We start from the raw sequence: 12,707 nt of genomic DNA on the forward strand, positions 1-12,707 counted from the left end.
TATTTATCCTAAGTAGAGATACATATCACATAATTTAGATGGGTATGGGGAGAGGGTGGGAGGTAATATTTTAGAGAGGGGAGTTAGGAAAGCCTCCTCAGGGTGGGACATTAGAACAGAGATCCAAATGAAGGGAGAGACTAATGAAAATACATGAGTATGGAGAAACTGTCCAGGATCAGGAAAAAGCAAATATAAGTGCCCCAAGGTGGAAGCATGCTTTTTGTGTTCTCAGACAGCAAGAATACCACTGTGGCTAGACTAGAATGAATGAGGAAAAGAATGTTAGGAAATAGGTGATAAAGATATCCAGAAGACCACAGTGGGTAGGTCTGGAGAAGGAATGGTAACTCACTCCAGCACTCTTGCTGGGAAATCCCATGGATAGAGGGGTGTGGTGGGCTACAGTTCATGGGGTCGCAAGAGTTGGACATGACTTAGTGACTTAACAACAAATAGTGTGTAGGTCATGGTACAACCTTTGAATTTTGTTTGAAATAGAATGGGAACTCAATTCATTGTAGCTCAGCTGGTAAAGAATCCTCCTGCAATGCAGGAGACCCTGGTTCAATTCCTGGGTCGGGAAGATCTGCTGGAGAAGGGATAAGCTATCCACTCCAGTATTCTTGGGTTTCCCTGGTGGCTCAGCTGGTAAAGAATCTGCCTGTGAAGAGGGAGACCCGGGTTCGAGGCCTGAGTTGGGAAGATCCCCTGGAGAAGGAAAAAGCTATCCACTCCAGTATTTTGGCCTGGAGAATTCCATGGACTGCATAGTCCATGGGGTCTCAAAGAGTCGGACACGACTAAGTGACTTTCACTTTCAGTTCATTAGAAAATTTTAAAAAGGCAACTGACTTAAACACTGTATATCAGTGAATAGACTATAACGGTGTGGAAGAAATATGGGATCAGGGAGGACAGTTATGCATCTATGCAGTTTCTCATGTAAGATATAATATTGCCTTTGAGAAAGACAAACACTGTATGATTTCACTTATATATAGAATCTAAAGAACAAAACAAATGAACAAATATACAGAGAAACAGAGTGACAAATACTGAAAATAAACAGGGGCCAAAGTGGAGGTGGGTCGAGTGAGGAGAGAAATAGGTGAAGGAGATTAAGTTGTACAAACTTTTAGTTATATATGTTACAAGTATGAAATTTACAGTAGGAAGAATATAGTCAACAACTATGTTAACATCTTTCTGTGGTGATGGATGACAACTAGACTTTTCATTGTGATCACATTTAAATATATAGATTTAATATATATATATTTAAAAAATATATTGAAACTCATAGAAAAAAATCAGGTTTGTGGCTACTGAAGATAGGGGGTGGAGGATGAGGGAATTAGCTAAAAGGCAATCAAAAGGTACAAACTTCCAGCTATAAGATAAATACTAGGGATGTAATGCATAGTATGATAAAAATAATTAACACTATTGTATGTTATAAAAGAAAACTGTTAAGAGAGTAAATCCTAAGAGTTCTCATCACAATGAAAAAAAGTTTTTTCCTATTTCTTTGATGTTTTATCTATATGAGATGATGGATATTCACTAAACCTATTGTGGTAATCATTTCAGGATGTATATAGTCAAACAGTTGTACACTTAAAAATTATACAGTGCTGTATGTCAATTACATCTCAATAAAACTGGGAAAGAAGAAATAATATTGGCTTAGACTCAGGTGATTCAGGTGAAGGCGGTGATCGTGGTCAGATTTATAATGTGCTCTGAGGATAGAGCTTACAGGACTATCAACAGTATTAGACTTGGTGCATGAGAGAAAGAGAAAAGTGAAGAATGACCCCCAAGTCTTCTGGTCTTACCAACTGGATAAATTGTGGTATCATTTACTGAGATGAGAAGCAGCAGATTACAAGACTGTGTAAGAAAAATCACAAGTTCAATTTTTAAAATGTACATTTGAAATACCTAGTAAATATTCAAGTATATATGGTATATACAATTGTATACATAAATCTGAAGCTCAAGGTAGAGGCTAGACCTGAAAACTATCTGGGAGTCATTGATTATAGGGGGTTTATTTGGAGCTATAGGATTGGATAAATCTTTGGGGTAGTAAATTAAAATGGTTAAAATTTTTTTCTATTTTTAAACTACTCCACAATCAACAAAAGCTGATATATTTTGAAGTTAATATCCAATTTAATAGGAATAGTTTTTAGGCTATATACAACTTATTGTAAGACAACTTAGCCCATTTCATGAACTCCAGAACTAATTACATGATTTGATAAAGAAACCTGCTAAAGGTCTCACAGGACCATTTTGTCATTTTCAAGGCTCAAGTTTCTACTTATTATACAACTATTGTATGGCATAAGAATGTTCAACTTTATGTGATATCGGTACAATGAGATTCTCAAGTGACAGAAACCTAAATGTCCTGAGTTCCACTTTTCTTAATAGACTTCATTCTATGGAGGTTATAAGCACAGTATTACCAATGCTGTTAGTTGAAATGTTCAGTTATGTAGATATGAGATTAGCCTTTGAATATGAGATGCTTAGTAAAGAAAATAGGTTTTCAATTAAAATGGTAATTACAACTTGGGAAAAAGAGTTTACTCATAGCAAATGCATTCTGATACCTAAACCAATGTTTCTCAATGAGAGCAATACTCCTCCTTCAGTAGATGTTACAGAAATGTACGTGAGAGGTTGCTTGTCCCAGTGATTTGTAGATTGCTTTATAGATTGCTAGCGGGATACTGTGGAAGGGGAATTTTGGAAGCTTAAATATCTTGCAATGCAAGGACCATCATGCACAGTAAAGAACTCTTCTAAATTCTGCAAAACTTTTAAAAGTCCAGTGGGATATTCATGTACTTGTAAGATCTGGTTGTAATTTTAAGGCCAGGACTAACTGCATTCTTATACACTAAAACTATTTTTTTGTACAGATTTAAAATTCTCTAAAATTTACAAGGGCTTCCCTAGTGGCTCAGACTGTAAAGAATCTGCCTGCAATGCAGGAGACCAGGGTTCAGTCCATGGCTCAGGAAGATCCCCTGGAGAAGGGAATGGCAACCCACTCCAGTATTCTGGCCTAGAGAATTCCTGGACAGAGAAGCCTGGTGGGCTATATAGTCCATGGGGTCACAAAGAGTTGAACATGACTGAGTGACTAACACACACAATTTACAAGGATGTAACTATTATGTAAACTGAAAGAAAACTTTACTTTTATCAGGATCTTACAAAGATTTTTTTAAATTGTTTTTGAAAACACAGTGATTATCTATGCTACTCAATGTCTTTGGGTCAGCAGTACAGCCCTTCAAAATGTGTCTGTGTATGCAAGTCTATGAATATAATGTATATACTTTTCCACTCCTTATTTTAACAAGTTAAATAAGAAATATTATTAACATATGAGTTGAATATTGTCTTGCTTCTCTTAATCCCACATATAATCATTAAAAGTAAGGGCAAACATGTAGCACTTTGTTATGTCTTCTGGCCATGCCTGAACAAAGTAGAATATATATTACCTTACTATAAATTTTTGTCTTAATATAGTAATCATTTTCAAAGATGTATATGTTTAGATGATATCAAACTATTAAATTCATCTCACATTAGTAAAAGGGACTTAAAATATGTTATGAAAAAGGGTGTTGAGTCTGCTAAGGTTGAAATGGGATTACTACAGTAACAGTAAAAAAGGGTTTATTTCTTCTTATTAGGAAACCTACAGTTTGGATAAATTATATCAAGAAAAGAAATTCACTATTTTTTTAAAATTCCAGTTTGTTATTACTCGTATGACAAAATTGCTGCTGATCTCTCCATATCATTTTTACATCCAAAATACTTCTAAATTCTTTTATTATTTCTATAGTTTGTTGATTCCTTTGGATTTTCTATGTAGACAATTATATTGTGTACAAATAAGGATCATTTTATGTCCTGTTTCCAATTCTTATTTTCATTTCTTTTACTTGTTTTATTCTATTTTCCAGAACCTTCAGTACAACATTGAATAGACATAATGATATTAGTCCTCCTTACCTTCTTCCTGATTTTAATGGAAATGTTTCTGGAGTCTCTATTAGTATAATATTGGCAGTAGTTTTGCTTTTTGTAATTAACTTTTATAATATTACGGAAATTCCCTTACATTCAATCTTAAGTAAAAGTTTTAAAATTAATAAATATTGGCTTTTGTCAAATTCACATTTGTTGAAATGATCATATGGTTTTATTCCTATAATCTAGTCATATGGTAAATTTAAACTGTGGTGTTGGAGAAGACTCTTGAGAATCCCTTGGACTGCAAGAAGATCCAACAAGTCCATCCTAAAGGAGATCAGTCCTGGGTGTTCATTGGAAGGACTGATGTTGAAGCTGAAACTCCAATACTTTGGCCACCTCATGTGAAGAGTTGACTCATTGGAAGAGACCCTGATGCTGGGAAGGATTGGGGGCAGGAGAAGGGGATGACAGAGGATGAGATGGTTGGATGGCATCACCGACTCGATAGACATGGGTTTGGGTAAACTCTGGGAGTTGGTGATGGACAGGGAGGCCTGGCGTGCTGTGATTCATGGGGTCACAAAGAGTCGGACACGACTGAGCGACTGAACTGAACTGAACTATTGATAATATTTCAGATATTGAACATATATTACATTTCTGTGATGAGCTTTATTGGTTTGTGATTTAGCATGCTTGTTTTAATATCTTACTTGGTAATTTTACATTCATGTTAAGTAAAATTGGTCTATAATGCTTTTTGTCTTGTTCCTGTTCAGTTTTGGTATTGAGATTATCCTAGAATTATAAAAGAATTGAATTGCTTCTCCCAGTATTCTATTCTCTGAAACAGTTTGTAGAAGAATTGTTTGTTCTTTGAAGATTTGCTAAAATTCATTTGTAAAATTATCTTCAGTTTTCTAGCATCTTGGGGATATGGAGATAGGGTTAAGGAGAAAGAGACATTAATTGTTAATGGTTTCCTCAGATTTTCCACTCCTTTTTGAGTCAGATTGGGTAAATTTAATTTTTTTCCTAGAAAATCATCCATGTGTGTGTTAGTTACTCAGTCATGTTCTACTCTTTGCAGCCCCATCGCCTGCAGCCCGCCAGGCTCCTCTGTCTATAGAATTCTTCATGCAAGAATACTGGAGTGGGTTGCCATTTCCTCCTCCACGGGATCTTCCTGACCCAGGGATTGAACCAGGGTCTCCTGCATTGCAGGCAGATTCTTTACCATCTGAGCCACCAGAGAAGCCAAAATCATTCGTGTTTATGCCAAATTTACTGACATAAAATTTCTGTAAAGTTCTCATAATTAAAAAAATAAAATATATAATTTTAACCACTTTTTCATTCCTAATATTGTGGTTTTTTTCCTTTTTTTTCTTCATCAGCCTTAGTTAGAAGTTGGTCGTTTTTTAGTTTTCAAAGAAGTAACTTCTAGCCTTGTTGATCTTCTAATGTTTCTCTGTTATCTATTACACTAATTTCAATTCTAATATACAATATTTTCTTTCCCTGCTTTAAGATACTGTTGTTCTTCTAGTTCCTCAAGGTGAAACTCTCACTTATTTATTTTCAATGTTTTTAAAAAAGAACATTTTGAGGCTATAAAGTTCCCTATAAGTACCTTTTAGGTGGCACCCCAAAATTCCTGAGATATTTTTGATATTACTTAATTATAAATATTTTGTAATTTCATTGTAATTTCCTTTTAACATGTAAATCACTAGGTATATGCTCCAAAGTTTCTAAGCATGTATTTTGAACTATTTTTTGTTATTTATTTATATTCTCATTGTCTATAGTCATATGATGATTAATAAAATATGATTTCTTTTAAATGTGTTCATTTGTCCTAGTAGAAAGTAATTTCATAAATGTTTTACATTTATATTCTTGAAAGAATACCTGCTTTTTATTTTTATATTGTAAGATTCTACATATTTACTATTAGAACAGGCATATTCAGTCTTTCAAGGCAATAGAAATAAAACAAAAATAAACAAATGGAATGTAATCAAACTTACAAGTTTTTGCATAGCAAAGGAAACCATAAATCAAATGAAAAGACAACCTATAGAATGGGAGAAAATATTCACAAATGATGCAACTGACAGGGCTTAATTTCCAATATATTAGTATTCTTAATGTTCCAAACCAAACAACCCAATTGAAAAATGGGCAGAAGATCTAAAGAGACATTTCTCCAAAGAAGAAATACAAATAGCCAATAGATACATTAAAAGATGCTAAGCAAAGCTAATTATTAGAGATATGCAAATCACCTCACATTAAACAGCCATCATTAAATGGCCTATAAATAAGAAATGCTGGAGACGCCATGGAGAAAATGGGACCCTACTACACTGCTTGTAAGAATGTAAGTTGGTGCAGCCACTGTGGAAACTAGTATGGAGGTTTTTCAGAAAACTAAAAACAGAATTATAATATGATCCAGCAACCCCACTCCTGGGCATATATCCAGAGGAAAACCATAATTCAAAAAGATACATGCACCCCTATGTTCATAGCAAGCATTATTCAAAATTGCCAAGATATGGAAACAATCTAAATGTCCATCAAGAGATCAGTGGATAGAGGAAGAAGAATGGAACTGGAGCAATCAACCTGCCTGACTTCAGGCTCTACTACAAAGCCACAGTCATCAAGACAGTATGGTACTGGCACAAAGATAGAAATATAGATCAATGGAACAAAATAGAAAGCCCAGAGATAAACCCACGCACATATGGACACCTTATCTTCGACAAAGGAGGCAAGAATATACAATGGAGAAAAGACAATCTCTTTAACAAGTGGTGCTGGGAAAACTGGTCAACCACTTGTAAAAGAATGAAACTAGAACACTTCCTAACACCATACACAAAAATAAACTCAAAATGGATTAAAGATCTAAACGTAAGACCAGAAACTATAAAACTCCTTGAGGAAAACATAGGAAAACACTCTCTGACATAAATCACAGCAGGATCCTCCATGACCCACCTCCCAGAATATTGGAAATAAAAGCAAAAATAAACAAATGGGACCTAATTAAAATTAAAAGCTTTTGCACAACAAAGGAAACTATAAGCAAGGTGAAAAGACAGCCTGCAGAATGGGAGAAAATAATAGCAAACGAAGCAACAGACAAACAATTAATCTCAAAAATATACAAGCAACTTCTGCAGCTGAATTCCAGAAAAATAAACAACGCAATCAAAAAATGGGCCAAAGAACTAAACAGACATTTCTCCAAAGAAGACATACAGATGGCTAACAAACACATGAAAAGATGCTCAACATCACTCATTATTAGAGAAATGCAAATCAAAACCACAATGAGGTATCATTTCACACCAGTCAGAATGGCTGCTATCCAGAAGTCTACAAGCAATAAATGCTGGAGAGGGTGTGGAGAAAAGGGAACCCTCTTACACTGTTGGTGGGAATGCAAACTAGTACAGCCACTATGGAGAACAGTGTGGAGATTCCTTAAAAAACTGGGAATAGAACTGCCATATGACCCAGCAATCCCACTGCTGGGCATATACACCAAGGAAACCAGAATTGAAAGAGACGCGTGTACCCCAATGTTCATCGCAGCACTGTTTATAATAGCCAGGACATGGAAGCAACCTAGATGTCCATCAGCAGACGAATGGATAAGGAAGCTGTGGTACATATACACAATGGAATATTACTCAGCCATTAAAAAAAATACATTTGAATCGGTTCTACTGAGATGGATGAAACTGGAGTCCATTATACAGAGTGAAGTAAGCCAGAAAGAAAAACACCAATACAGTATACTAATGCATATATATGGAATTTGAAAGATGGTAACGATAACCCTACATGCGAGACAGAATAAGAGACACAGATGCATAGAACAATTTTATGGACTCTGAGGGAGAAGGTGAGGGTGGGACGTTCTGGGAGAATAGCATTGAAACATGTATATTATCATATGTGAAACAGAACACCATTCCATGTTTGATGCATGAGACAAGGGCTCAGGGCCGGGGCAATGGGATGACCCAGAGGGATGGGATGGGGAGGGAGGTGGGTGGGGGGTCCAGGAAGGGGAACACATGTAAACCCATGGCTGATTCATGTCAATGTATGGCAAAAACTATTACAATATTGTAAAGTAATTAGCCCCCAACTAAAATAAATAAATTTATAAAAAAAAAAAAGAGAGATCAGTGGATAAAGAAGATGTGGTACATATTTACAATGGAATACTACTCAGTCATGAAAAGAACAAAATAATGCCATTTGTGGTAACACAGATGCAACTAGAGATTATCATACTAATTGAAATAAGTCAGAATAAGAGAGAAAAATATCATACAATATCACTTACATGTGGAATCTAAAAGATGACATGAATGGACCTATCTATGAAACAGAAACAGGTACTTTGTCAGTGCTAGTATTATGTGATAAGCAAAATAAACAAGATCACAGCCCTCTTGGAGCTTATATTTATAAGAGAATAAATAAAAAATATATATAAATTTGTAAATGACAATTGATATAAAGAAGATACTGCTCTGAAGGTCTACAACAAGGGGGATTTGATCTTGTCAGAAGAGTCAAGAAAGACTTTCTTGATCAAGTAAATCCTGAAATATAATTAGAGAATAAATTATCTACATGAAAAGAAAGATATATTTCTAACTGAATAGACAATTAGTGTAAGTCCCTGAGGTAGGTAGGTAGGTAGGACTTCTGTGTCTAGAGCTGAGAGGTGCGGGTGAGAGATGCAAATTTACAAGTTATCTGTATACAAATATTGATTGCAAGAGAAATATAGAACTTATCTGAGGAAAGATGATAGAATAAAAAGAAAAAAGGACCTAGAATTAAGCTTTGAGAAACTTCAGCTGTAATGACTGAGTAGAAGGTTATAAACCAGCAAAGAAAAGACAGAAAAGTATCTTGAAAGAAAGGAGAAAAGCCAGTAAGGCATTATGTCACAGAATCAAAAGAAAATGAATAACTTAATAAGAAGGTAATGGTGTTTCTGTTAAATTAATAAAAAAGAAGCCATTCTATTTGAATTTTAGATCATAATCAGTGTGGTTCCATTGTGAATTCTTACTTTTCCGATTACTCATGCTTATGTGTACTTACTTAAAGTATTCATCAGAAGGCCATTGTTGTCATGATGTTTATTCTGACCAGCCACTATCTCAGGAATCCTGCACTGTGGCATGACAGACATGGTAGAATGTTCTGAGATATAGTTCCCTGGATCAGGAGAGGATTTGCATTCTTCATCTTCTGAATCACTGGAACTATCCTCACTGCTTGAAGATGACAAACTTTTGGAATCTGATGAACTATCACAACTACTCATCTGGCCCATTAGACAAGCTTCTGCTTTCAGTTCTGAAAATTAAACAGAATTTAACAGTTAGGTCAAATAAATAATGTTAACTATAAATATTAAATAAACATAATAAAATTTGAATGTGTCCGTTTCTAATGAACTTGATGAGGAATAAATAATGTATACATTCACAACATTTTATGCATTTTATTTAAAAAGCTCCTCTACTAGTACAAAATGAAAAGTAAAATCCCACTTCCTACCCCATCTTCAAGTTCTTTTAATCCTACTCTCCAGGAATAATCACTCCTAACAGTTTCTGTCGCTATATATGTTTAAAATTCTGCTTTCAAACTGGCATTTTAGATTTTGACACCCAATTCACCTGTTGTTAGAGCTTGAGTGTGGTCTTTGTTACCACCCAACCAAGAGTTATTTTCTGAAGGGGTAGGTAATAAGATGCTCTGACTATGCTATTCCTCCTCTCATCCTTTCTGAGGTCTCTAACCAGATTACCTTCCTCTTTTCATCTTTCAGAGTTCTCCTTTGGTTGTCTTTTGCATTATTTCCTGGGTGTATAGTTTTACTTTGTGGGAAGAAGCAGAAACAGATAAGTCTATGTCATCTTGTCCCACAATACATTTTAAAAGACTGAATTTATACAGAATGTGTTCTCTACCAAAACAAAATAAAATTTAAAATTCATAAATGGAACCTAGATAATCTTCAAATATTTGAGAAGTAAATGCTCTTCTGAAAAACCCATGGTTCAAGGAAGAAATAAAAAGATTTTAGAAAATACTTCTAATTGAAAGAAAAATGAAACCACAATTTATCAAAATCTGTGGAATAAAAATAAAGTATATTTTGGAGAAAAATTTAAAACATTAAATGATTATGTTGGGGGAAAAGGAGGTTTCAATTAAATGAACTAAGCTGTACTTAAGAAGCTAGAAAAAGGGCAAAATTAAACTCAAACAAGCAGAAGGAAAAAAATTAAGGGCAAAAAACAAGAAAGACAACCAAAAGAGTGAAAATAAATGAAACAAAAATTGATTGCTTTAAATAATGTTGATAAAACTTAACTGGGTTTATTAAGAAAAAAAGATACTAAACATGAATTAGAGAAGGAAATGGCACCCCACTCCAGTATTCTTGCCTGAAGAATCTCATGGACAGAGGAGCCTGGCAGGCAACAGTCCATAGAGTTGCAAGAGTCGGACATGACTTAGTAACTAAACTACCACCACCAAATATGAATTATTAATATAAGGAGTCAAAGAGGTGACAAGACTACAGATCTTACAGCATTAAATGAATAGTATGGAATATTGCGAACTACTTTATGCCCATAAGCACAGTAAATTAGATGAAATGGATCAATTCCTTGAAAGGCACAAACTACTAAGGTTCACTCAAGAAGAAACAGCCTGAATATCCCTAAAAATTAGATTGTAGTTATTACCTTCCCCACACCCCGCACACAAATCTCCAGTGATGGAAGACTTCACTAGTGAATTATACCGGTTATTTAAGGGAGAAATAATACAAGCTTGATGGAAATTCTTCTGTATAGTTAAGAATGAAGGAATACTTTCCAATTCATTCCTTAGGGCCAGAATTACGGATACAAAAATTCAACAGAGATATTACCAAACCAAACCAAAAACCCAATATCCTTTATGAACCTGGTCACAAAACTTTTAAGCAAAATTTTAGTAAATCAAATTTAATAATATACCAGTGGTTTTCAACCAGCTACGATTTTCACACCTAGGAAGACATCTGGAAATGTCTGAAAACATTTTTGGTTGTCACAATGGGGGCAAGTGGTGATACTAGCATCTACTGGGTGGAAGCTATAGAGGCTCCTAAGTACTTTACAATACACAAGTCAGCGCCTGACAAAGAACCATCCAATTCCAAATGCCAATATTGATGAGGTTGAGAAGTACTAATATTTAAAAGGACAATATATAATGACTAAGTAGGGTTTGCCAAGGAATACAACTTTTAAAAATCAATCCATATAGTTCACTATGTTAAAAACTGAAAAATAAAATCCATCTCAAAACAGCAGAGATTTCAACAGTAGTTCTTCACAAAAAAAAAAGAGAAAAAACTTTCAGCATAATAGAAATAGAAGTTAACCCGATGAAGGACGTCTAGAAAGAACTTACAGCTGAAATCATACATAATTGTAAAGAACTGAAATCATATGTAACTGTAAAGGGCTGAATATTTTCTAGCATCAGAAACAAGAGGTTTTCCACTTTGACCACCTCTAGTCAATGTTGGATTGAAGGTCCTACTTGGTACAATAAGTTGTGAAAAAGAAATAAGAACCATCAGATTGGAAAGGGAGAGGTAAAATTGTCATTATTCACAGATAACATGACTGTAAATGTAGAAAATCTTAAGGTACCTTCAAAAAAGGCTCAAGAATAGTGAGTTTAGCAAGGTTAAATATAACAAGGACAATATACAAAAATTGGTTTCATTCCAATTCCAAAGAAAGGCAAGGCCAAAGAATGTTTAAACTACCACAGAATTGCCCTCATTTCACATGCTAGCAAAGTAATGCTCAAAATTCTCCAAGCTAGGCTTCAACAGTATGTGAACCAAGAACTTCCAGATATTCAAGCTGGATTTAGAAAAGGCAGAGGAACCAGAGACCAAACTTCCAACATTTGAAGGATCATAGAAAAAGCAAGAGAATGCCAGAAAAATACCTACTTCTGTTTCACTGACTATGCTAAAGACTTTGAATGTGTGGATCATGACAAACTGAGGAAAATTCTTCAAGAGATGGGAATCCAGGCCACTTTACCTGCCACCTAAGAAACCTGTTTGCAGGTCAAGAAGCAACAGTCAGAACCAGAAATGGAACAACAAACTAGTTCCAAATTGGGAAAGGTGTACATCAAGGCTGTATATCGTCACCCTGCTTATTTAACTTATATGCAGAGTACATCATGCAAAATGCCGGGCTGGATGAAGAAGCAGCTGGAATTAAGACTGGAGGGAGAAATATCAATAACCTCAAATACGCAGATGACACCACCCTTATGGCAGAAAGCGAAGAGGCACTAAAGAGCCTCTTGATGAAAGTGAAACAGGAGAATAAAAAAGCTGGCTTAAAACTCAACATTCAAAAAGCTAAAATATGACATCTGGTCCCATCACTTCACAGCAAATAGATGGAGAAACAATGGAAACAGTGAGAGACTTTATTTTTTGGGGCTCTAAAATCACTGCAGATGCTGACTGCAGCCATGAAATTATAAGACAATTGCTCCTTGGAAGAAAAGCTATGAAAAACCTAGATAGCATGTTAAAAAGCAAA

The 12,707-nt window shown here is 35.0% G+C and overlaps 1 protein-coding gene across 1 annotated transcript in view; it reads right to left on the reverse strand.

Annotated features, from left to right (window-relative positions):
* EAF2 (ELL associated factor 2) overlaps positions 1 to 12,707 on the reverse strand; it is a 41,617-nt gene that overhangs the window by 2,799 nt on the left and 26,111 nt on the right. Inside the window, exon 5 of the mRNA XM_081571850.1 lies at positions 9,163 to 9,420. Within this exon, the coding sequence (XP_081427976.1) occupies positions 9,163 to 9,420 (258 nt within the window). The remainder of the gene's footprint in view (positions 1 to 9,162; positions 9,421 to 12,707) is intronic.

The sequence above is a fragment of the Giraffa tippelskirchi genome, chromosome 2 (assembly GCF_054371585.1).
Source record: "Giraffa tippelskirchi isolate mGirTip1 chromosome 2, T2T-mGirTip1v1.2.pri, whole genome shotgun sequence".
Taxonomy (NCBI): domain Eukaryota; kingdom Metazoa; phylum Chordata; class Mammalia; order Artiodactyla; family Giraffidae; genus Giraffa; species Giraffa tippelskirchi.